The 24,930-nt window shown below is 45.1% G+C and overlaps 1 protein-coding gene and 1 long non-coding RNA gene across 6 annotated transcripts in view; one reads left to right on the forward strand and one right to left on the reverse strand.

Moving 5' to 3' along the window:
- Window positions 1-24,930, forward strand: part of REEP1 (receptor accessory protein 1) — a 123,070-nt gene that overhangs the window by 59,578 nt on the left and 38,562 nt on the right. For all 5 annotated transcript variants that reach the window (XM_074397272.1, XM_074397275.1, XM_039476236.2 and 2 more), the window contains exons 3-4: window positions 11,684-11,760; window positions 22,505-22,625. In XM_074397272.1, coding sequence (XP_074253373.1) covers window positions 11,684-11,760; window positions 22,505-22,625 — 198 coding nt within the window. The remainder of the gene's footprint in view (window positions 1-11,683; window positions 11,761-22,504; window positions 22,626-24,930) is intronic.
- Window positions 13,275-24,817, reverse strand: LOC141584243 (uncharacterized). Its single transcript, XR_012517157.1, has 3 exons — window positions 24,540-24,817; window positions 21,417-21,807; window positions 13,275-14,508 (listed from the first exon to the last, which is right to left on the reverse strand). It is a non-coding gene; the product is annotated as an uncharacterized LOC141584243 (long non-coding RNA).

Here is a 24,930-nt window from a genome sequence, read left to right on the forward strand (position 1 = left end):
TTTTTGTGTTTTTAATAGAGACAGGGTTTTGTCATGTTGCCCAGGCTGGTGTCAAACTCTTGACCTCAGGTGATCTGCCCATATCAGCCTCCCAAAGTGCTAGGATTACAGGTGTGAGCCACAGCACCTGGTCCCTATATGTTTTCTGTAGCACATTGCAGAAGGCAGGAACATAGGAAGGGGATCTGGGAGGACATACTGGTTGAAGGGTAATATCAATTACTGTTGGATGATCTGGGTGCCCCAGTCACCAGCCCTGGATGTACCGGGCACCTTCAGGCAGGAGAACCATTAGACTGCTGCTGACTGAGAGAGACCTGCTGGGTAGGTGGTGAGGGAAGGGTGCTGCCCTTCCCCACATAGGACACAAACTCAAAGTGCAAAAGGTGTGGATTTTGGGCATCAGAAGACTGAGGTCAGTCAAGACTGACATTTGAATCATGCAGTGCTGGGCAAGTAGCTTAAACTTCTGAGAGCCTGAGTGTCCCCATCGAAACAGTGGGGTGGGTAATAGCCATGCCTTTGCTTCTTTTACTCAGATGTCCCTTGGTAGGTTTGGCATAGGTAAAGAAACAATTCAAAGTGGGCTTAGAAAGTCAGTATTTTTTTTCCCAGATTTCCCGAGAGTTCTTTATGATGGAACCAGGCATCTCCAGATCGACTGCAACTAGAACTGACCCGGCACCCCACAATCTCCCACTTTCCCAGAACAACTTGCCTGGGCTTGCATCTTGCTGTTCCTAAGCAGAGGGCTCCGGGGGAGGGGCAATTTCTTCTCTTGAGACCGGGTCTGTGGTATGTGTGAGGGAATCTCAGAATGCACGTTATAAATAGCTGTTAAATTGCAAGCACAGAACCTTCTGATTCTCAATTGACTTGGCACAGGGCAAAGCATTAGGCAGCGTCTTCTAGCCCTCCCTCTCCCAATTCTTTCCTGCTTGCAAGCTGTGCCAGGGAAGGAGGCCTTACCAGGGTAGCATAAGGTCTGATCCTTCACTTTGCAGGGGCAAAAACAACTCTGTCAGCTCTTCTGAGAGAGATCAAACCCTGGTAAATTGTTTTATTCTGACTAAACTCACAGAAGCCTGGTTTATGACTAGAATGGCAATTCATTAGAGTGAAAACCATAATTGATGAGCAGAGCAGCCGTTTGTGTTGGCTGCTGAGCACATGCTTTTCCCAGTAGGGAATGTGCAAGAGTTAAGATTAGAAGGGTTCTTGGCAAAAAAGGAATCTGAAGAAAGGAGCCAAGTATCAGGAGAGAACTGCCTCCTTTCTCTGCACTCACACTCCTGTGTTTCCTTCCTGCAGTCCTTTTGACTAATGGACCCATTTTATTCAAGGGAGAAACCTGAGAATTTCCTTAACATACCCACACCCCCAAACCCACACCCACCCTGTTGGCGACTATGTCCCTTCATCCCTATCTCCTGAATAATCTCCCAAACTAGGTCTGTCTTCCCTCTCTGCTGCCACTCTCAGAAACGAGATTCTCATCGTTTTCCCTAGAAGGTTACAGTAGCCTTCTATATTAGTTTTTTATTGTCAGCATTACAAATTACTGTGAACTTATTGGCTTAAAACAACACCTGTATATTATTTTATAATTCTGAAGGTCAGAAATCCAACAAGTCCCACTAGGTTAAAATCAAGCAGGACTGTGCTCCATTTGGTGGCCCCAGTGGAGAGGCTATGTCCTTGCCTTTTGCAGTATTCCTGCATTCTTAGGCTTGTGCCCCCTCCTCCTCCTTCTTCAGAGCCAGCAATATTGCATCTCTCTGGCTGTTCTTCCTTAATCACATCTCCCTCAGACTCACTGGGAAAAGTTCTCTACTTTGAGGATTCACGTGATTACATGGGGCCCATCTGGCCCATTCAGGATAATCTTTCCATCTGAAGGTCCTTAACTTAATCATTCTACACCGTCCCATTTGCCATGTGGGGATTAGGACATGGACATCTTTGGGGAGCCACTGTTGTGCCTGTTGCACTTCCTAACTGGCTCTCCTGCCTCCTGTCCCTCCTTTCCCACTCTGCTGTCCACATGACATCCAGTGCCACTTAAAAATGGAAGTCTACTTATTTCACTCCTCCAGGTCATTTAATGGCTGCTTATCACCTGCAAGATCGAGTGCAGACTTTATTACACAGCATTTAACACCCTTCTTGATCTTGCTCCTTCCTACTTCCCAGCCGCTTCTCTACACGTCTTTAGTGCTCTAGATCTCAACACCCAAGGTGTGGTCGGTGACCAGCATTATCCACATCACCTGGGAGCTTGCTTGAACTGAGGACTCTTGGGCTTTCTGTGGAAGGCACAGAAACGGTTATCATGAAGGAAGTTTTGACTCACATTCCTGCAAGTAGCAGGCATGGTATGTCACGTAGGGCCACACAGGGGAACCACCAGGGCTGGTCAGGAAGCAGAGAGAGATCTCCTAAATAAAAATGTGCATTTTTCACAGGATCTCTAATTTAGAAACATTGCTTAGGACATTTATAGCTGCTTATGTCTTTCCAACCAAACTTATACCTGGATTCAAGGTTTGGGGATGAAAACTTACACAGAAAGGAATTTATGGGAATTTGTAGAATTAACTAGATAGCAAGAGAAAGATACCCAGGACTGGGGAGGATCCAGGGATGCTGGGTGGTACTGACCGCCCAGCTGACGCCGTAGGAAAGGGTCTGATTTAGAAGCCTCTGCTGAAGTCACTTCTTGGATACTGACTGCCTGTGCTTTCGAAGCATCGCCTGACAGTGCAGAGTCCTGGATAGGGGCCCGAATAACAGGACTTGCCTCCCACAAAGATGCTCATGTTGGGAAACGTCCCCTGGTTTAGAACGCTTTGGATGCTGAGTAGTCAAGAAAAAAAAAAAAAAAAAGCCAGTACAGCTGCCTCTTAGGCTGCCCCAAAACTACGTCCAAGTCCACACCCACTCCTTTACCCATTTCTGGCTTTAAAAACAAGCTTCCAACAAGAATTCTATGCAACTCATTCACTTGTCAAATCCAGATTCCATCAGTTGCTGAGTCCAGCTCCAGGCCCAGTATCTCTGGGCAAAGTCCTCTCCTCCTCTGGTTCTGACAGGACCCAACCTTAATATTCAGCATTCCAAACACTGAATCATTCTTACTGTTTTTTATTATACTTTAAGTTCTGGGGTACATGTGCAGAACATGCAGGTTCGTTACACGGGTGTACACATGCGATGGTGGTTTGCTGCATCTACCACAGGACACCCATTCTGAACTCTTTCTCAGGTTTTCCTGATGCTTTCCTCTTCCACCATCCAATTCATGCTCCCATTCCCCTCAGTTAGAGCCTTAGTGGGATTGGTTCCTTATCCTGTAATGGGACCCAAACCTTCATTCCTGAGGAATCTGAGGTCTTGGCAGTTTTGCCTCTGTAGAGCCGTAGTAATGACCCATTGACTTTTACTCCTGAACAAAACAGTACTAGGAGGTTCCTCCGAGGCTGTTGGACTTCCATCCTCTCTTCTTTCTGCCTCATTGTATAACAGCAGTCCTAGTTCCCCTCGATAATTAGGATCAGTTACTCTCTCAAAGCCCATAAGCCCCTTTATCATCTATTTCCTACTGGCATGAGTATTGTGAAGCCACAAGGAGACAGTGTCAGTCTCTGCTTCCACTTCATTGAAACCATTTTGTATCCCCTGGTGGAAGCATCTATCCCTCAAGTACTAAACTCATTAAGAAGCAGAGATCAGAGGTTTGAGAATGAAAAGCAAAAATGTTGTGAGTGGGTTAGACCAGTGATTCTCAAACTTTAACATGCATGTGAATGAACTGGGGATCTCCTTAAAATGCAGATTATAGTCCAGTAGGTGTGGGGTGGGCTCTGAGATTCTGCATTTCTAACGAGCTCCCAAATGATGCCAACAGTGCTGGTCCACAGATCTCACTTTGATTGCAAAGAGCTGGTATTAGGCTTAATCACAGATTAAGGAACCCTCATTCCCTTGGTTCCTGAACCTTTAGATTCTGGCTAAGAAGCAGGGCCATATGTTGGTTACTGGTTCAGAAGAGAAACTACACCCTCCAGGACTGCACACCAATCTCATAAAATACTGACTCCCATCTGGTTTGCTTTCTGAACCCTCCAATGCCAGATAGTACTGTATAAGGCCAGCCACCACAGAGCATTGGGTGCATGAGCAGATCAGTGACTCCCCAAAGCATCAGCCTATTGCCTTATTTCTTTTGCTACAAAGGAGGGTTCTTGATGAGAAGCAGTATTGTGTGGGATGCATCAAAAAGAAAAGGGTATCCCCTGAGTCCACAGCTTGCTGTATGGCTGCCAGAAGCAGAGCAGTAGGAAAAGCAAGTCCACATGCAGAAAAAATGAATATTCCAGAAAAGACCCTATGCTGTTCACTCCATGAGGGAAGGGGCCTGGTGGGATGAACCTGCTTCCAGAAGGCTGGCTGGGGCCTTGAGATATGGTGTCATCCTGGAGATGCTTGGTCATTGCTGCTGGCAACATGGTCTCTGAGCAGTGGTTTTGGCCAGGTCAGCCTTGGTGAGAGAGATTCCGCATTGCTGAGCCCATGTGTTACCTCTGTCACTTCCATTTGGCTGCTTGGTACAAAAGCCCATTGAACATGCACTGTCAAGCCTGAGGAAAGAGGCTGGCCAACACCCACAGCCTGGCTGTCTGATGCACTCAGTCACTAGGAGCCTCCTCTGCTGTGGGACCTGTTAGTGAGCATAAGCGTTGGGCCACAAATATATTCATTCTCTGGGCCCATTCACCTCATTCCCAGACCACCTCAATAGCATTCTCTCAGCCTCTCTTCCAAGAACCTCATCCTCTAGACAGAGCCTTGGCTGGTGTTTGAAAATGTACCCGGGATTTGTTTTACTCAGGGTGGAAATGACTGCCATGAAGGAAGAAGTCTAGAAGTAGGAGAGCCACATTCTATGTTGGGTCACGTGGGGAAGCACCAGGCCAGTCAGGAGGCTGAAGGAGAGTGGGAAGCATGGGCAGTGGCCTTGGTTGTGGTTTCTGTGAGAAAGGTAAGGCAAGACAGGGTAAGCAGATTTCAGATTGGCTAGGTGGAATCATTTCAGCAGGCTCCAAGGTGTGGACGCTGCCTCTAGGTGTCTGGTACCTGGCTCTGGGGTGGTTATGGTTGGGGAATATTGCTCAACCTTTGGGAGCTCCATAAAGGAAGTAATTTAGAGTATAGGCTCTGGATTGGTTTGCATATGAAAGGTGTTCTGGGACAAGGCTAGCCCCAGAAGGGCAGTCTCTCTGTAATCAGTGAGGCCCAAGATGCCAGAGCATCAAGAACACAGAAAATAAGTAAAATAGAGTTCATATACCCAGTGACAGTACATGAAGATTAACTCAGGGCATTTCTTCCTCCAGGATAAGTGCCCTCCTCAAAGTCCTGCCCACTGGAGAGTTTCACTTCCCCATTCTGCCAGGGTCACCCCTGACTATATAGCCATCCACAGTAAGCTTGATTTAGCAGATGGTGCAGAGTCATTTGCAAAGCAGGCTTGAATTTTTTCTTTCTCATTTGGCACAGGGAATTCCCTGTGAGGCTGAAGTGCAGGGGCCAGATGAAAGAAGAGTGTGAAAGGCTCAAGAAATTGAGTGTGCCTGGTTAGAGGAGAGTCCAAAGGTGAGGTGAGGCTAAAGAGGTAGCTAAGCCCGCTCCTCTGCAGCCCATAGGGAGGCCTTTGGCAGGCTGCCAGAAGCCCTGGCAGTGGGGCAGAATGAACCACGGAATTTTAGCCAGCTACTGTGGCTCATGGAAAGTCTCCAGGCTGCTTCCCACCCTGAACCCTGAAGCTTCTTGCTGTGGCTGAGGGTCACAGCATCTTTCCCATCTCTTCACTCCTAGCTCCTGCTCCTGACCAGTTTAGAGAGACTCCTCAGTCATGCTATCAGTGTTCCATTTGTCCAGGAGAGTTACTCCTGGACATTACCACTCAAATTGACCGTAGCTCCCACTCTCTATTCTGACTGAAGGCCCACCCAGGCTCCTCATCCCTGTCTTGCAGGGAGGTTTGGATAGAATCCTTCAAACCTGGAAAATTGTATTTCAAGCCTTGGGGAAAACAACTGTCATTTGATTTCCACAAGGAATGATGGGGAAAACCATTTCCTAGTACTTTTAGATGGATATGGTTTCCATCTCTGAGTCACCAGTGTTCCATTGACCTTGTTAGCCTCAATGAATCATTCTGAGATCCTTCTTTCTGCATGAAAGTATTTTAAAGCCGGGCGCGGTGGCTCAAGCCTGTAATCCCAGCACTTTGGGAGGCTGAGGCGAGTGAATCACGAGGTCAACAGATCGAGACCAATCTGGTCAACATGGTGAAACCCCGTCTCTACTAAAAATACAAAAACTTAGCTGGGCATGGTGGTGCGTGCCTATAATCCCAGCTACTCAGAAGGCTGAGACAGGAGAATTGCCTGAACCCAGGAGGCGGAGGTTGCGGTGAGCTGAGATCACGCCATTGCACTCGAGGCTGGGTAACAAGAGTGAAACTCCGTCTCAAAAAAAAAAAAAAAAAAAAAAAAAAAAGTATTTTAAAGTAAAGGAGTGCATCATGGGAACAACTTCAGGAGAATGCATTAAGCCCCCTCTCTGCTATGGCTGCAACATCTCTGTCCATAGCCTCAACCTCCCTCCTGAGCTTTGGTCTTGCCTTTCTAGGAATCTGTTGGGCATTCTTGGCTGCCCTGAGCCACATAAAGCTCAATCTCTTCTGCCTAAATTGGCTCTTTCTTTACTTTCTTGTTGGTGCAAGTGGCCCGATAATTATCAGTCACTCATACCCTGACTTCAACAGGTGCCTCTCTTCCCATGTTTATGCAATCATCTACTCAGTAGGCACTCATAGGGAGATCTATTGCCTCACAATCTATCTAATTCTGTCTTTTCTTCACAAAACACCATCTAGACAGTATTTCTCAAAGTATATTCCTTCTTAACCTTTTGGAAACCATTATTTTTGTCCCATTCACAATGCCAGCATTCTAAGCCAGTCATTTGAAACATATTCATTCAGTACCTATTTGTCAGGAACTGTTTTAAGGACTAGAGATATAATGATGTGTAAGAACTGGTTTCTACCCTCTGGGGGCTTACAATGTAGCGGGAAAAGCAGGGAATACACAGATACTTTCAAAACAGTGTAGTAAGTGTTATGACAGGGAATGTGTGTGGTACTGTAGAGAAAGACAAGGAGGGCCAGGTGTGGTGGCTTACACCTGTAATGCCAGCACTTTGAGAGGCCGAGGCAGGAGGATCACTTGAGGTTGGGAGATCAAGACCAGCCAGACCAACATGGAGAGACCCCATCGCTACTAAAAATATGAAATTAGCCAGGTGTGGAGGTACAGGCCTATAATCCCAGCTACTCAGGAGGCTGAGGCAGGAGAATTGCTTGAACCCGGGAGGCGGAGGTTGCAGTGTGCCAAGATTGCACCATTGTACTCTAGCCTGGCAACAAGAGAGATACCCCGTCTCAAAAAAAAAAAAAAGAGAGAAAGAGAAAGACAAGGAGAGGGTACTTACCCAAACTTTGGGTAAGTCCTAGAGGAAGTCACGTTTTTGCTGAGATCTAAGGGCTGAAATCAGAGGTAAAAAAGCTGCTCTGCTGAGAACTGAGAGGCTCTCTGTGGTTGGAGTGGAGAATGTGAGAGTGTAGGGGTGTGGATGAGCTTTTGATGAAAATCAGTAAGGGCCAAATCACGGGTATGGTGGATCACACCTGTAATCCCAGCACTTTGGGAGACTGAGGCAGATGGATCACTTGAGTTTAAGAGTTAAAGACCAACCTGGGCAACATGGTGAGAACCTGTCTCTACAAAAAATACAAAAAAACTAGCCAGGCATGGTGGCATGCACCTATAGTCCCAGCTCCTCCAGAGGCTGAGGTGAGAGAATCACTTGAGCCCAGCAGGTCAAGACTGCAGTGAGCTGTGTTCGCACTTCAGCCTGTATAACAGAGCGAGACCCTGTCCCCCTTCAAAACAAACAAACAAACAAAAAAAAAACATAGGGGCCAGTTCATCCTAGGCCTCACAAGCCAACTTTAGGAATATGGGCTTTATCTTAACAACAGTAGGGAACTATTGAAGGCTTTAATCTAGGAAAGAGAATCACCTACTTTGGGCTTAAGAATTTTTTTTTTTTTTTTTTTTGAGCAGGATCTTGCTCTGTTGCCAAGGCTGGAGTGCAGTGGTATAATCACAGCTCACTGCAGCCTTGACCTTTCCAAGCTCAGGTGATCCTCCTGCCTCAGCCACCCCAGTAGCTGTGACTACAGGTGTGAATAACCATGCACAGCTAATTTTTGTGTTTTTTATAGAGACAAAGTTTCACCACATTGCCCAGCCTGGTCTTGAACTCCTGGTCTTGAACTCAGGTGATCCTCCTGCCTCAGCCTCCCAAACTGTGGGGATTACTGGCATGAGCCACCATGCCTGGCCTTAAGAAAATCATTTTGGCTGAAATTTGGAGGGTGGATTGTGAAGGGGACAGAGGTATAAAGACCAGTATAAAGCTGTAACTGTATTCTAAACAGGAAATGGTGGTGGTCTGAAGTAAGGAAATGGCAGAGGAGAATGGAGAAAATAAGATAGGTTCAAGAAAAAAGCAAGAGGGTAGAAGTGACAGAACTTGGGGATTGGTTAGCTGTATTAGGTGAGGAATGTAGAGTTTTCCCCAGGGACAGTGTCTAATTTAAAGTTAGAAGCAAGATGTTTAGAACAGAGCCCTAGGGAGGAACTGAAGAGACTGAGAAAAAGTGGCAAGAAAAGCAAGTGGGAAACCAGGCCAATTGTAGTGTTGAGAGAACTTCTCAGTATGTAATTGTTTCACTACTAGCTGAAAAGTCACGCAAGTCAAGTAAAAACTGAAAGGAAGTTTCTTACACTTCCTTGAAGTATGTCACAAAGTGGAGGCCCCAGTGAGGCTGAGGTGGGAGAATCACTTGAATCCAAGAGGTGGAGGTTGTAGTGAGCTGAGATTGCGCCATTGCACTCCAGCCTGGGTGACAGAGCAAGACCCCGTTTCAAAAAAAAAAAAAAGACTAATATGTGTATGTTTTATAGTTTTAACTCTTACATTTAGGTCTCTGATCCATTTGAAGTTAATTTTTGTATATGGTGTGAAGTTGTCCAACTTTATTCTTTTACATGTGGATATCTAGTTATCTTAAAACATATTGATACTTTTTAAAGCCCTTGTCTGCTAATTCTAATATCAAAGTCATCTGTGGATCTGTTTCTATTGACCAGTTTTTCTCATAACCATGGATTATATTTTCCTATTTCCTCACATGTATACAGAACCTTGTATATGATTCACTGTGGAAACCCCAGGTATTTTTACAGTTTTCTTATATATTTTTTATATTTATAGCTTTAGGGGGATAAGTGCAGGTTTGTTACATGGATATATTGCATAGTGGTGAAGTCTGGGCTTTTAGTGTAACCATCACCCAAGTAGCATAAATTGCATCCATGAGGTAGTTTCTCATCCCTCATCCCCTCCTACCCTCCCACCTTTTCAAGTCTCCAAAGTCTTATCATTCTACTCTCTATGTCCATATGTACACATTATTTAGCTCCTATTTATAAGTGAGACCATGCAGTATTTTACTTTCTAAGTTATTCTACTTATAATAATGGACTCCAGTTCTGTGTACATTGCTGCAAAGACAAGATTTTATTCTTTTTATGGTTGAGTAGTATTCCTCACAGATATCTATATCTATATAGATATAGATATACATATACATATATATACATATACATACATATACACACATATATATACATATATTTGTATATATATACACACACACCTCATTTTCTTTATTCCGTCATCCACTGATAGACCCTTAGGTTGTAGATTTTTATTTTCTTCTTGTAAAGAGTGTTGAGTGTTGTTTGAGCAAGCAGTTAAATTCAGGCAGATCACCTTGACCCTGTGGCAGCTAGATAAGTTTCGCTTAGGCAGGTGTATTTCAATTTTGCTCTTAGTCATAGAGCTAATCTCTTAGTGTTAGGATGTGATTTTTACCGCTAAGATGTGGTCTTCCAGGTGTTTCACTGGAAATTCCAAAATGTTTACCAAACCCCTCTACCTTTCCATGACTTGAACTCCAAACTTTATTTCCCCAACAGTGGACAGAAGCTGAATCTCTGCTCAGCTCTGAGCTTTTCAGCTTTCCAGTTGTTATCTACATTTATATCTCTATGTATGGTTTTTTTGTTTTTTGTTTTTGAGATGGAGTCTTGCTTTGTCATCAGGCTAGAGTGCAGTGGCGTGATCTGAACTCACTGCAACCTCCGTCTCCCGGGTTCAAGCAATTCTCCAGCCTCAGCCTCCTGAGTAGCTGAGACTACAGGCATGTGCCACCATGCTGAGCTAATTTTTGTATTTTTATTTGAGACAGGGTTTCACCATTTTGGCCAGGATGGTCTCAATCTCTTGACCTCATGATCCACCCACCTCAGCCTCCCAAAGTGCTGGGATTACAGGTGTGAGCCACCATGCCCAGCCATGTATGTATTATACAGACTTCTTTGCTTGGAGTCTTACCTGCTTCTGTGCCTATCAGGAGCCCGCCAAGTTTCTGAAGAGAATTTATTTGTGGATTTTTGGAGCTGCCCCTTTATGGCTTCCCTATTTCTGAGATTTTTTCCTCTCTACTTCCAGCATCTATGGCAGTCTCACACTCCACTCTCCATTTTTTTGGACAAATAAGACTGTGGATTTGTGCTCAAGTTCTGTCTGCCCCTGTGATGTGCAGAGTGGGGATTGTCCTCGGCCACACTGACCTGTACTAACTCAGTATGGTTCCTATACACCAAGGCTTGAATCCCTTCCAGTCTCGGTCTGCTTTGTATATTGCTCTCCGGTGCCTTCAAACAGCTGTTTTGAAATATTTTGTTGGGTGTTTATTGTCATTATTAGTAGGAGTCTTAGTTCAATACAAGCTATCCCAATTTTGCCAGAAGGCAGGAGTCAACTAAGAAATCTGGACTTCATTCTGCAGGCTAGGGTATTTTAAATAGGGTAAATAGTCCAATGAGTTCATACTTTTAGGAGAATAGTACTGGGGTGGCTTGGTATTAGGATGGGTTGCGGAGGGGAAAGCCAGGAAACAAGGGAAGTAAGAGTAGTTCAAGAGAGAGGGGACAAGGCCTTAGGGAGGAGAGGAAGTAGAAATTGAAAAGGATGGTCACATGGGAGAGACATAATGGAAGATCAGGATGCTTAGTGACCAGGGAGGATTACTACCACGCCATCCCAGAGAGTCTGGCCCAGTTACACTTCATTCCAAGGTGTGTCTGTGTGGAGGCCTAGAACATTTACCCCGCTGGTGTTGATCCTAAAAAATGACCTGACTGAATTCTGGGTCACTCTGGTCTGCAGGTCTCCCTGGCTCACTTGAGGGCCATTTGCCTTCAGCCTGAGTCAGTTGTGGAACAGCCCAATTGCTTCCAGCTTCAAGATCTGGAACTGAACTGCATGTAAGCTGGGGAAGGATAGGGAGAAGGCTACAAATGCAGACTGCGCCGCCCGGACGTGACCCTGCATCCGCCGCCGGGGCCTGTTCTTCCTGGTGTCGGGCAGTGTTTTTCCTGGACCTTTTCACTAGCTGTTTGGCTTTCTGTTTCAACAGGTCAAATGGATGATGTACTGGATTATATTTGCACTTTTCACCACAGCAGAGACATTCACAGACATCTTCCTTTGTTGGTAAGTACTCCGGGAGTTGGGACATTTCAAAGGATGATTTTGCTTAGTTTCGTTGGGGAGGTGGGAAAGGGCTGAACCCCGCCTCAACCCTCGTCTCAGGCCAGAGACGCAAGTGCAGGGATGTTAACTGGAGCATTTTCAATAGATTAGTCTATAAAGTTGTTCTTCAAGTAAGTATTTGATGAATGACCTTATAAAGAGCAGTTACTGTTCTAAGCACTGGGGATATAGTCATGGACAGGGCAGATACACTTCCTCAATTAATGGAGTTGGTAAAGAAGCATTCATATGTTAAAAAGGAAAAGGAATGAAAGAAACCATGCACAAAAATGTACAGGAAAAACTGAGTTTCCTTCTCACACAATTCATTCTCATCATAACCACTACTCACAGTTATGTATCTTCTTAAAAAAACTAATATATCGGCCAGGCACAGTGGCTCATGCCTGTAATCCCAACACTTTGGGATGCCAAGGCAGGTACATCACCTGAGGTCAGGATTTCGAGACCAGCCTGGCCAACATGGTAAAACTGTCTCTACTAAAAAATTAAAAGTAAAAATAAAATAGCCAGGTATGGTGGCATGCACCTGTAATCCTAGCTACTTGGGAGGCTGAGGTGGGAGAATCACTTGAACCCAAGAGATGCAGGTTGCAGTGAGCCAAGATTGTGCCATTGCATTCCAGCCTGGGTGACAGAGCAAGACTCCATTTCAAAAAAAAAAAAAAAAAAAAAACTAGTGTGTGTGTGTGTGTGTGTGTGTGTGTGTGTGTGTGTAAAATGTGTGTATACTTTCTTTTTTAAAAAAAGCAGTATTATAGTATACATAAGAGTTCTGATTTTGCTTATTAAATTTATTTTAGAAACACTTTTATATAAGCATAAATACATTTACCTGTTTTTTAATGGCCACATAGTATTTCATGGCATAGATGAGTATAATTTATTTAACTCATCCTCTTTTGATGGATATTTCTGTTGATACCCTTTTTTTCTCTTATAAGCAATGCAGCTATATCTAGCAATGAAGCCATTAAAAAACAAGCTAGATCTTTGTAATGCTATATTGTGCTTTCTTAGGTGAAAGAGGATTACATAATATATAGATTTCTGTTTATATTTAAAGAGGCAAGTGTGTGCACGTGTGAATGTGAATGTGTATTAAAAGTAGTGTGGAAAATAGAGTTAACGAGGGTTATTTCTATGACTTGCGATCATGGAGTTGGTTTTGCAAATGCTGTGCTGTACGAATGTTTTAACCATGTTCAAATGTCGTTGAGAAAGTAATAAAGATATTTCCACTTTGGAGAAGACACATTTTTACCCAAAAAGGATCAGTGTGAAATTACCCTCTGGGATGTCCTAGGCCAAGGAACAGACCTAAATAGAACTCTCTAAATCCTGTTGAGTCAATGGCCTTTATTATCTTAATATGTACTTTTCCCCCCAATATAGCTTTCTTCTCCACTGAGAGAAATAGATGTTTCAGCCATGTGGCCTCAAGCTACAGTGAGGGAGTGTGGATTTCCTAATTCAATATGCCTGTGCCCTCATGCCCTGCACTGCACACAGATAACGCTGCAGACTCTGGACGGAGCTGTCTCCTTGAGTGGAGACAGAGTTTTTTGCTGAGCCATCCCTTGTCTCCCCCAGGCCTTGAGGCTGGCACTGGAAGTCAGGCCATTTTGATTTGTTTTGTTTTGTTTTGTTTTGTTTTGTTTTGTTTTGTTTTGTTTTGTTTTGAGACGGAGTCTCACTCTATAGCCCAGGCTGGAGTGTAGTGGTGTGATCTCAGCTCACTGCAACCTCCGCCTCTTGGGTTCAAGCAATTCTCCTGCCTCAGCCTCCTGAGTAGCTGGGATTACAGGTATGTACACCACGCCTGGCTAATTTTTGTATTTTTAGTAGAGACAGGGTTTCACCATGGTGGCTAGGATGGTCTCTATCTCTTGACGTCATGATCCAGTCAGGCCATTTTGTACAGAGCTATAAGTCAGAAGTACAGGTGGAATTATCCTCTGCTTAGAATCTCACAAGACCAGAATCAAGGTGTGGGCCAGTCTGGGCTCTTATCTGAAGGCTCTGGGGAAGATTCCCCTTCCAGGCCCATTCAGGTTGCTGGCAGAATTCAGTTCCTTATAGTTGTAAGACTGAGATACTCATTTTCTTGACATATGCCACCACCTTTATCTTCAAGCCAACAATTGCATGTTGAGTTCTGCCCCTGCTTTGCTCTGTCTGCTTCTGCCACCAGTTAGGGAAGGATCTCTGCTTTGTTTTAAGGGCTCTTGTGATTAGAGTAGGCCCACCCCAATAATCCCATATAATCAGTCTATCTTAAAGTCATCTGTAACCTTCATTTTATCTGCAAAGTCCCTTTTGCCATGTAAATCAATGTATTCATGGGAGTAACACCAAGGGGAGAAGGGCATGACCAAAATTCTGCCTACCACAGGAAGACGTTTGATACCTGGTATATTTGGAGTAGGTATGGGTAGAATCATCCTCTCTTCCTGACCCACATGGCGGACTCTTCTGCTCCATCATTTGGTCTTGGAAAGTGACGGTCCTTTGCTCTTCTCCCGGTGGCCCAAGCTCTGCTTCTGCAGGGAAGAGGCTTCTTAGGAACCTTTCTGTCTGCTTTATCCCAGAGCCCAATCACCCTGCTTTCTCTTTTTCTTCCAACCTCCAGGTATCATAGATCCTAGTCTTCTGGGAGGGTCCTCTCTCTCCTTCCTTCCTCTCACCCTGAGAACAAGCACAGAAGGGACCCATTAGGGAATGTAGCAGCTTTGCTTCGCTTCCAAGAACATGGGCATCATCCCCGAAGCTCTGAGCATTCTTTTTTCTTTTTTTCTGAGACAGAGTCTGACTGTGTCCCTAGGCACCAGGCTGGAGTGCAGTGGCGCGATCTTGGCTCACTGCAACCTCTGCCTCCCAGGTTCAAGCAATTCTCCTGCCTCAGCCTCCCTAGTAGCTGGAACTACAGGCTCATCCCACCACGCCTAGCTTATTTTTTAGTCTTTTAGTAGAGATGGGGTTTCACCATGTTGGATGGTCTCAATCCCTTGACCTCGTGATCCACCCACCTCTGCTTCCCAAAGTGCTGGGATTATAGGCATGAGCCACCGCGCCCGGCATGAGCCACCGCACCCGGCCTGAGCATTCTTTACTACTAAAAAAGGTTAGGGGGAGAGTTTCTGTCCTAAAATATGCCTTCTGTCTTCCTAGAAGCACCTTTAACTTCTGTTCTCTTCCAGAATTGGAGCTCCTCATGTGGACTCTCTTTGCCTCACCCTTCATTCACTCCCATTCCCCTCTTCCCACTTCTGCCCTAGGGCAGATCCCCTTCATGGTTAACTTTGTAAAACTTTCCATCTTGATGAAAACAGCAATTATTTATGGTCCCAGAATAGATAAGATGGTGGCTTGTTTCACAGGTTATAGAGGTGACTTCATTTAGTTGTGTGTGTTTTTTTTTTAATTATAAAATAATACAGGCTGGGCATGGTGGCTCATGCCTGTAATCCCAGCACTTTGGGAGGCCAAGGTGAGTGGATCACTTGAGGCCAGGAGTTCGAGACCAGCCTGGCAAACATGGTGAAACCCCATCTCTACTAAAAAATACAAAAATTAGCCGGGTGTGGTGGTGCGGCACCTGTCATCCAGCTATTCAGGAGGCCGAGGCTGGAGAATCACTTGAACCCGGGAGGTGGAAATTGCAGTGAGCTGAGCTCGCGCCACTGCACTCCAGCCTGGGCAACAGAGTGAGACTCTGTCTCAAAAAAATAAAACTAAAAATAAAATAATACATACGTAAGGAAAAAGAAAATTGAAACAATACACTGAAAAGTGTCTCTCCTCCCCAAGACCCACAGTCTCCCTCCCTGGAAGGGCCAGATAGTAAATGTTTTGAGCTTTCAGGCCGTATGATCTTTATTGCAACTTCTCAACTCTCTACCATTAGCATGAAAGGAACCATAGACAATTAACAAAGCATTGTGCCTAACAGTATTCTAAGAAAACTTTATTTATAAAAACAGATGACAGACTGGATTTGCCCCATGGGCCATGGGTTATTGGGACCCCTGGATCCATTCTAGCAAGGAACAGAGACCACCTTCGACAAACTCAAGAAAAAGAAAATAAAACAATGACGCTCTGTTGGTATATGGGGAAGTAACTCACAGAATAAAAGGAAAAGCTGAAAAATTAAGACTCTGGAAATGGAGGTGCCAGAGTGCCTTAGGGATCCTAGCACTGAAGCGCTGCCAGTTACTCCTCTCAGCACTGTTTACGTGCATGCTGTGAACCTCTCAGTTCCAAATTTCACTCCCCTGTGATCTCGACATCACTTAGTGCTTACTTTGTAGTGCTTACTTTGTACTACTTTGTAGTAAATAATAAGTACTTAGTACTACTTTGTAGTAAGTACTAAGTGGGAAGTACTTAGTACTTAGCTATGATCTAGAGCACTTAGTACAAACAAGGCCCCAGGGGCCTGCATATATGGAGAAAGGGAGAAAGGGGAGAAGTTCCCAGGGAGAGTGGTCCAAAAGGTACATCTTACCACAGATATTTGTACAGCCTACTATGTGCTCATTCTGTGCAGGCACTGGGTGGCTCAGTCAGGGCCAGCACCTCTCAGGAGACTTCAGGAGAGAAAAAAAAAAAAAAAACCCAGGGCATTTCCAGCCTCTGTCAGGTGCAAGTGCTTGAGTACATCTGTCTCTCTCCTTCCATCTCATGCTTTTCTTCTGTCCTGAAATAGGTAGTCCTTGCCTCTTCCTGTCCTCTCTTCTAAGTAGGAGGTTCGAGGGGTCACATTCTTTTTTTCCGTGGAGTATATATGTGTGTCATTCCTCTCTTCCTCCCTCCCACCCTCATTTATTTCTTTTCTTTCTTGGCTAAAATGGACAACCTTTATGCCTACCCAAAGGCCTTTTTGTACACTAGAGAGGTAATGAGGGTTCCCATTTATGCTCTAAGGGGAGAGGCTTCAGAGTTCAACAGCAGCTCCCAGCTTCTTTTGAAATCATACCCCAAGGGTCAGTGGCACCCCAGGGATGCTTCTTATGTGCCCAATGTACGCTCTCCCTATAGTCACCAACAACGTAGACTTCCTTCACTCTCTAAAACTCAAAGCCCACTCAGTCCTGAGGCCATTTGCTCATTTGACTTTGCAAAGGGCAGAGAGCCCTCACCCCCCAGAGGATAAACTATAGAGACTTCTGAGAGGTCTGTTTTGGACTTACTGAGGTTGAGATGCTACCAGGTAAATAGTAAGAAAAATTCTGAGGGGAATGTTGGTGAGCAATGAAAGGAAGTTTGGAAGGAGGCAAAGGCTTTGTCCACTGGGACTTTGTCCATGCTTCCATTGTACCATTGTTGATGGCTCACCTTCTTGTCTTAGCTCTGACTGGATGAAAAACTCCTAAGGGTGAGGATATGTCTCCCCTGGCTCTGCTTTCCCGGTACTGCACAGCACATAACTTTCCCCTTGTAGCTTTTTTTTTCTTTCTCTCTTTCTTTTTTTTTTTTTTTTTTTTAACCTCCCTCCCCTTCTTTTTTTTTTTTTAAATTTGAAAAGGAGAAGGAGTTTCACTCTTGTTGCCCAGGCTGGAGTGCAGTGGCACAATCTCGGCTCACAGCAACCTCTGCCTCCCAGGTTCAAGTATTCTCCTGCCTCAGCCTCCTGAGGAGCTGGGATTACAGCCATGCACCATCATGCCCAGTTAACTTTGCATTTTTTTTTTTAAGAGACGGGATTTCACCATGTTCACCAAGATGGTCTCAATCTCCTGACCTCATGATCCACCCACCTCAGCCTCCCAAAGTGCTGGGATTACCCAGTGCTGGAGTGAGCCACCGTACCCAGCCTTAATTTTGTATTTTTAGTAGAGATGGGGTTTCTCCATGTTGGTCAGGCTGGTCTTGAACTCCCAACCTCAGGCGATTCATCTGCCTCAGCCTCCCAAAGTGCTGGGATTACAGGTGTGAGCCACCATGCCTGGGCCCCTTATAGCTTTCCAGTGCAACTTTTCCAACTCAACAAATTAGTAAAACAATGACTCAGTCAATAAGCCAGTGGGTATCTTTGAGTGGGCAAGTGTGGCAGGAATAATGCTTGAGGAAAGAAATGGAAAGAAAACATAGTGATTGCTAACAATAGGAGGCAGTCTTGAGATTTTGGTTTTGCTACCAAAAAAAGACTCAAAAGGACGCTACTTTATTTTATTTTATTTTATTTATTTATTTTTTGAGACGGAGTTTCGCTCTTGTTACCCAGGCTGGAGTGCAATGGCGCGATCTCGGCTCACCGTAACCTCCGCCTCCTGGGTTCAGGCAATTCTCCTGCCTCAGCCTCCTGAGTAGCTGGGATTACAGGCACGTGCCACCATGCCCAGCTAATTTTTTGTATTTTTAGTAGAGACGGGGTTTTGCCAGGTTGACCAGGATGGTCCCGATCTCTTGACCTCGTGATCCACCCGCCTCGGCCTCCCAAAGTGCTGGGATTACAGGCTTGAGCCACCGCGCCCGGCCTTAAGGACGCTACTTTTAACCAAAGTCCTGGAAAGGTTAGGAGTTAGCAGGCTGCAATGGCTCCTTTTGCTCTTCTCTGGATACTTAATGCCACCTTTCTGCCAGAGTAACAAACCCATTTCATTGTGATTCTTCCATAACCAGCTGATTTCCCTTGACCCAGATACTTTCCAAGGAGGCTCCATCACCCAGGACGAATGGGGAAATACAAAGTAGCTCTCTCTCATATCAGTCTAGAGCTACCTGGGAGGACAGGACCCAAAGGGCAGTCCTGGAAGCTACCCCAAACGAAATCCGTAACCCTGTTTGTCACTGGAGATGCCAGAGACTGTCATGCAAAAAGGTCTTCAGAGTCTGCATCAGCCTCAATGGGACGTACCAGAAAGAACCCAGAGAACAAGGAGGGTCTGTAGCAGACTGGGCAGAAAATAAAGAGGGCTGAGGCAGTCCAGAAGGACCACCCCAGATCTGATACGCACACTCATCCCACAATCCCCAACCTCATAGCCTGAGGCAGCTTTGCCACTGGCGTGCAACATGAAGGCATGGCTATGAAGAATCTAGTTCTTCTCATGTTTGCACAGAGGTGCACCCTCCATCTATAAAGTGCATACACAAATTTCACTTCTGGGCGTTTACACTAAAGATACATTTACATTGTATGTAAAGAAGCATACACAAAGAGGTTCTCTTGCAGCTCTGCTGAAGTAGCCAAAGATCATACCCATCATAAATATCCGTTCATGGGGACCTGAGCAGATGCTCATATTCTCGTATGTGGTCATAAAGATGAGTGAGATAGGCCAATCGCAGTGGCTCACACCTGTAATCCCAGCACTCTGGGAGGCCAAAGCGGATGGATCACCTGGAGTCAGGAGTTCAAGACCAATCTAGCCAACATGGTGAAACCCTGTCTCTACTAAAAATATAAAAATACAAAAATTAGCTGGGCGTTGTGGTACATGCCTGTAATCCCAGCTACTCAGGAGGCTGAGGCAGGAGAATCGCTTGAACTGGGATGATGGAGATTGCAGTGGGTGGAGATTGCAGTGAGCCGAGACCACGCCATTGCACTGCAGCCTGGTCAGCAGAGTGAAACTCTGTCTAAAAAAAAATGAATGAGGTTGTTCTCCCTGTACTGGTATGAGATAGTCCCCAAGGCATACTGTTGATTGTGTGTATGTGCTGGGGGAGCAAGTATAGCAGGAGGTATATAGAATGCTTCTGTGTGTTGGGGGCAATTCAGGGAGTCATATATACCTACATGATGTATGCCTGGCCCTAGTCCACCTCTGGAAGGATATGCAAGCAACTGATAATGTTTTTGCTTTTTTTTTTTTTTTTTTTTGAGACGGAGTTTCGCTCTTGTTACCCAGGCTGGAGTGCAATGGCGCGATCTCGGCTCACCGCAACCTCCGCCTCCTGGGCTCAGGCAATTCTCCTGCCTCAGCCTCCTGAGTAGCTGGGATTACAGGCACGCGCCACCATGCACAGCTAATTTTTTTGTATTTTTAGTAGAGACGGGGTTTCACTACGTTGACCAGGATGGTCTCGATCTCTTGACCTCGTGATCCACCTGCCTCAGCCTCCCAAAGTGCTGGGATTACAGGCTTGAGCCACCGTGCCCGGCCATGTTTTTGCTTTTAGAAAAGGGACTAGGGGTCAGGTGTGGGAAGGAGGCTCTTTATTGTGTATTTTTTTTGAACTTTAAAAATTTTTTAAACTATATGTGCATGCCTAGTTTTTTAAAAAAATTATCTTTTATGTCGTGAACAAAAGAGCCTCAGTGTGACAGATTATCTGTGTGTCTTGTGTTGGTGTCTGAGCTTGCTGGATTCATTTGCTTTCCCCTTGGGGACTGGTGAATACTTGTTTTCAAAACAAAAGTTCCTTCGTTATTAATCACCAGAGTGTTCAAATATGGGAGAATCACACCTCTGTTCTTCAGCCTCTCTCTTTTCTGGCTGTGAAACATTAAATAGTGTTGCCACGAAAGTGCTCACTAATTGCCGAGGGAATATTCAAGAAGCACCCACCAGAGGCAGAAGTTCGGGGAGGGCAGGAGACCTTGGTTAGGAAAGGAGGCATGGGCGGGGCTGCTGATGGCGGGGATGAGGTGTCTGTGTGTGAGTTCAGGGCTCTGGAATGACTTGCTTTTTTGATTTTTCTGATCACTTATCTGGGAAGGATGCCTGGAAAGGACTTACTTTTCTGATCCCTGAAACTAGCACAGGTGACTGTCTCATCTCATAGCATCAGGTTTTAAGGATACCTGGGATTTGTTTTAAGCGAGTGTGGGTAAGACACAGACATGGAAATAATTGTCACGAAGGGAGAGGTTTGTTTGCTCACAGATTCCTAGAAACATGAGGCACAGCGCACCATGCAGAGCCATGTTGGGGGCCAGTGAGGGTCCTCAGGAGCAGAGAGAGGAACTGAGGGTGAGGTTCTTTATCATGTTCCACACTAAAGGAAGGAAAGGGCAGAGCAGGGTGGCCAGGCTTGGGCTCGGCTGGTTTGAATAATCTTACTGGGCTCTGAGGTATAGGGGCTGTCTCTGATTGTCTAGCCCTGGCTCTGGGGTGATTGGGGCAAGCAGAAGGTGGCCTGGAGTGTGAGAGTCCATTAGAAGCGGTGGCCGGAATCTGGGCCCATGGATTCGTTGGTTTGCATATGAAAGGTGTGTTGCAGATAAGTTCTTTACTATCTCTAGCAATTGGCTCACCTTGGGAGGGGCAGTTTCTGCAGAGTCAGCAAGGCCCCAAGGTACATCAGAATACAGACAATAAAAAATAAACCATGGCCAAGTGCCTTGGCTCATGCCTGTAATACCAGCACTTTAGGAGGCCGAGGCAGGTAGATCAAGACCATCCTGGCTAACACAGTGAAACCCTGCCTCTACTAAAAAATTACCAAAAAAATTAGCCAGGCATTGTGGCATGCACCTGTAATCCCAGCTAGCTGGGAGGCTGAGGCAGGAGAATCACTTGAACTCGGGAGGTGGAGGTTGCACTGAGCCAAGATTACGCCACTGCACTTCAGCCTGGGGAACAGAGAGAGACTCTGTCTCAACAAGTAAAATAAAATAAACCATAAACACATGGTTAATATACCTGTGGACTGCCAAATACGGTTGCTCAGGTTGTTCACAGCACAAGATATCTGGCCAAGTAGGTGAATGGGGCTGAAATCCAGACAAAGCTCTGTAGTTCATGTGGCCACAGAGCTGCTTCCAGTTGAAGAGGCCAGTTTTCTTCTAATACATTCAAAGGCACCATGTGGGCTAGCACGACGGCACTTGTCTCAGATTGCTGTTCTATGTTATTTGCGATTATTTTATAAATCTCTGTTTCCCTGACTGGACCCTTAGTTCCAAGGATGCCAGAATCTTGTCTGTGTTTCCCACTGGACTGGAAACTCCCACAACACATGGATCAGGTCTTCTTTGGTCACTGTTGCTTCCCTGGTACTTGGTACAAGCAGGCACGTACAGGGACTGGGTGCCTGCCAGGGGACAAATAAATAAACAGGCTTGAGGGTATGCAGGACTGCAAACGCCAGGATTCTGTGTTATCTGCACCCTGGACTCTTCTATTTTTTGGCACTGAGATCTGTTTGCCTGCCACTGAGTAGGGTGAGTAGCATTCTCCTTTCTGGCAAGAGCTGGGCTCCTCTTGCTGCCTCTATTTGGGCCAAGAAGACAGCCAAGAAGGAGAGGCTTTCATTCTCAGTCTAGAGATTTTTTTTTGTCAACTCCTCCCTGCTGTAATTCCCCCTGGTGTTTGTGCCTTCTTGGACCTAGTGCAGAGTGAGTGACTGGGTGTACAGCACAGAAGAGACCCTCTGAGCCTAGAGACTGGGGCCAGAGCCCCAGCATCCATCTAAATGAGCACAGCCCAGCGGGAAGCTCCAGCCTGTGCCAGGCAGGGCCATGGGGTGATTGCTGGAGAGAACCTGCATTCCTGGTTTGCTTTGACAACAAAAGAAAACATGAACTGGTTTTCAAAGAGAAGCCTTGGGGTTGTGCTGTGTGTATGCATGTGTGTGCCCTTGCCTTCATGGGTGGAGGACAGAGGAATCTGGGAACCTTGCAGCCACATGCAAGCGGGAGAGGTGTCCTTGCTGCCCCCTGGGTCTCATCCTTCAAAAGGGCAGTGTTGCTGAGACCTAACAGAACTTGTGTTTTCATCTCTCTCTCCAGGTTTCCATTCTATTATGAACTAAAAATAGCATTTGTAGCCTGGCTACTGTCTCCCTACACAAAAGGCTCCAGCCTCCTATACAGGAAGTTTGTACATCCCACGCTATCTTCAAAAGAGAAGGTAATATATGCTGCCGTGCCTTTCATTCTTTCTAGCAAGTGAAAAAATAAGTAATAATTAAAAAGGGCAGATGATCTTATTGCAGGAGGCTTCTCATTTGGCTCTCATTTACCTCCAAGTTGTTTCTCCTAACATTATTTTTTTAAGTGTATTTCTGGGATGTGTTTAGATATAGTGGTGAAGTTCTCTAAAAGATGTTATTTGTCATTATTTACTGGAAAATATTTCCATAAATTGAAACAAAAGAAAGAAAAAATTCACTCACAATTTAACCATGCAAACGGAATTTGCTTCCTTTTGTCATGCTTGGCCCCTGTCCTTTTATAGATATGATTTTTACATAGACTATTTTAAATCTTACCTGGAAGCCAGGTGTGGTGGTGCATGCCTACAGTCCTAGCAATTCAGGGGGCTAAGGTGGGAGAATCACTTGAGCCTAGAAGTTCGAAGCCAGCCTGGGCAACCTAGAGAATCCCCATCTCTTAAAAAAAGAAAGATTAAAATTTTATGTTGATTTTTTAAATGACTTTTAAAACTCAACATAAATAAAATATTTGTATCCTGAGATCTTAAATGTGTTTGTACACAAATCCATTTCTAAATGGGTATTCCCCATGAATATCTCTTTCGTGGATATTCTTTGTAATGCCCATGATGATGTTCCCTTACTGCTAGATATTTAGATTGCCTCTTACATTTTCCTGATATAGACAGTTTTGCAGTGAGCATGACCACTCCTGGAGTTTAGTTGCTTCTTTTGATTGTCTTAGAATTAATTCCCAACAGCAGGATTATTGAGTCAAACAATTCCAACATTGTATCATTCGTTAACTATATGATTTGCTAAACTGATTGTGTAGTAGAGTTTCTTAACATAAAATAGGAGCACCATAGGTGGCTTGATTCATTAATGTTTATTGTTTCTGAAAGTTGAATTCTTTGGACTAGAAAGGGGAAGGCTTTGGGAAGCATGTCAGTTGGATGAGCAGGCTACTGCAGAAGTTTCTGAAAAATCCCTTTAGGAACTTGGACCACTCCTGTCTCAGAAAGGTGGATTTTGAGAAACAGATCCCTGTCTTGACCTGGTTATCAAATCTCTACTCTTCCTACTTCCTTTCCCCAAATGCTGGGCTTCCCCTGAAGCTGCCAGTGTAACTTCCATTAAAATGAAGCTGCCAAGAATCACCTCCAAAGGGGTTGGGGGTGGGGGCAGGGGGATCACAGTTAGAGGGCTTGTGGCTATGACTTCCTGGGGAAGCCTTCCACAGGGCATCCAGCAGGGGTTGCTGACCCACTTGCACACCTCAAAGCAAAGGAAATCCACTAATGCATGGAACTTGACTGAGGCCAAATGTCATTGTCTTACTGAACTCTGAAATGAGCAACTGTGATGACAAACAGCCATTTTCTTAAAACAATGACAAAAACGAACACCCCCAAACAAAAAAAGAATAAATCAAAGTTAATCCAAATTTGAACTAAACCAATATTGTATTTGGCTTTGGTCCCTGAAGAAGACCTCAATCCTGTTTTCTGTCTCACCATTACCTTGTTGCATGACACTGGATGACTTCTAATTTCTGCTTTTATTTGAGTATCTATAAAACAATCTCCCTTATCCAGTAATACCCATTTCTCTTGGCTTTATAATCTCTCCCATCAATAGACAAATGGGGTGATATTTGATTGTAGAATTAAATAACTATAGAATGACAGAATTTTACAACTACAAGGGCCCAACCCTGTCAAGGTAAGGAAGATGACATGCTTATCATTTATTGAAACCAGGCTTATGTTAGATATTTTACTGGAATTAACCTCACTTAGTCCTCACCATGCTCCATGAGTTGGGTATTATCATTATCCTCATTTTTCAGAAGACTAAAACTGTATGTAGAGAGGCTAAGTACTTACCAAGGTCTGACGGTCTGTTGGAGGCAGGTCTGAGGCTAGAAGCTTGGTTCTGGGCATTCTCTCCACCTGAGTGCTTTCAGTGTCTGGTAAATGGCTGTGTATAGAATGACAAGCAGGGCTGTCCACATCCAGAACCCCCTAGAGCCCCCTGGAAGGTTAGAGGGCTTTAGAAACAGTCCCAGGGCATTGCTGGATCCATAAGTTGAAGTGTTTTCAGAGTCCCCTTTTCTACTCTTCTGTCCCTCTGCTCTCTCCCCTCTGCACACACACCCTCAAGTGCCTGCAGCTTTTCAGGCCCAGCAAGAGCAGTGACTGGGGAAGCTGCCAAGTGCAGCGCTCAGACAAAGGGAAAGAGAACAGAGATATATTTGAACCTTCTGACTCAGTGTGC

This window comes from Saimiri boliviensis, chromosome 1 (genome assembly GCF_048565385.1).
Source record: "Saimiri boliviensis isolate mSaiBol1 chromosome 1, mSaiBol1.pri, whole genome shotgun sequence".
In the NCBI taxonomy this organism is placed as follows: domain Eukaryota; kingdom Metazoa; phylum Chordata; class Mammalia; order Primates; family Cebidae; genus Saimiri; species Saimiri boliviensis.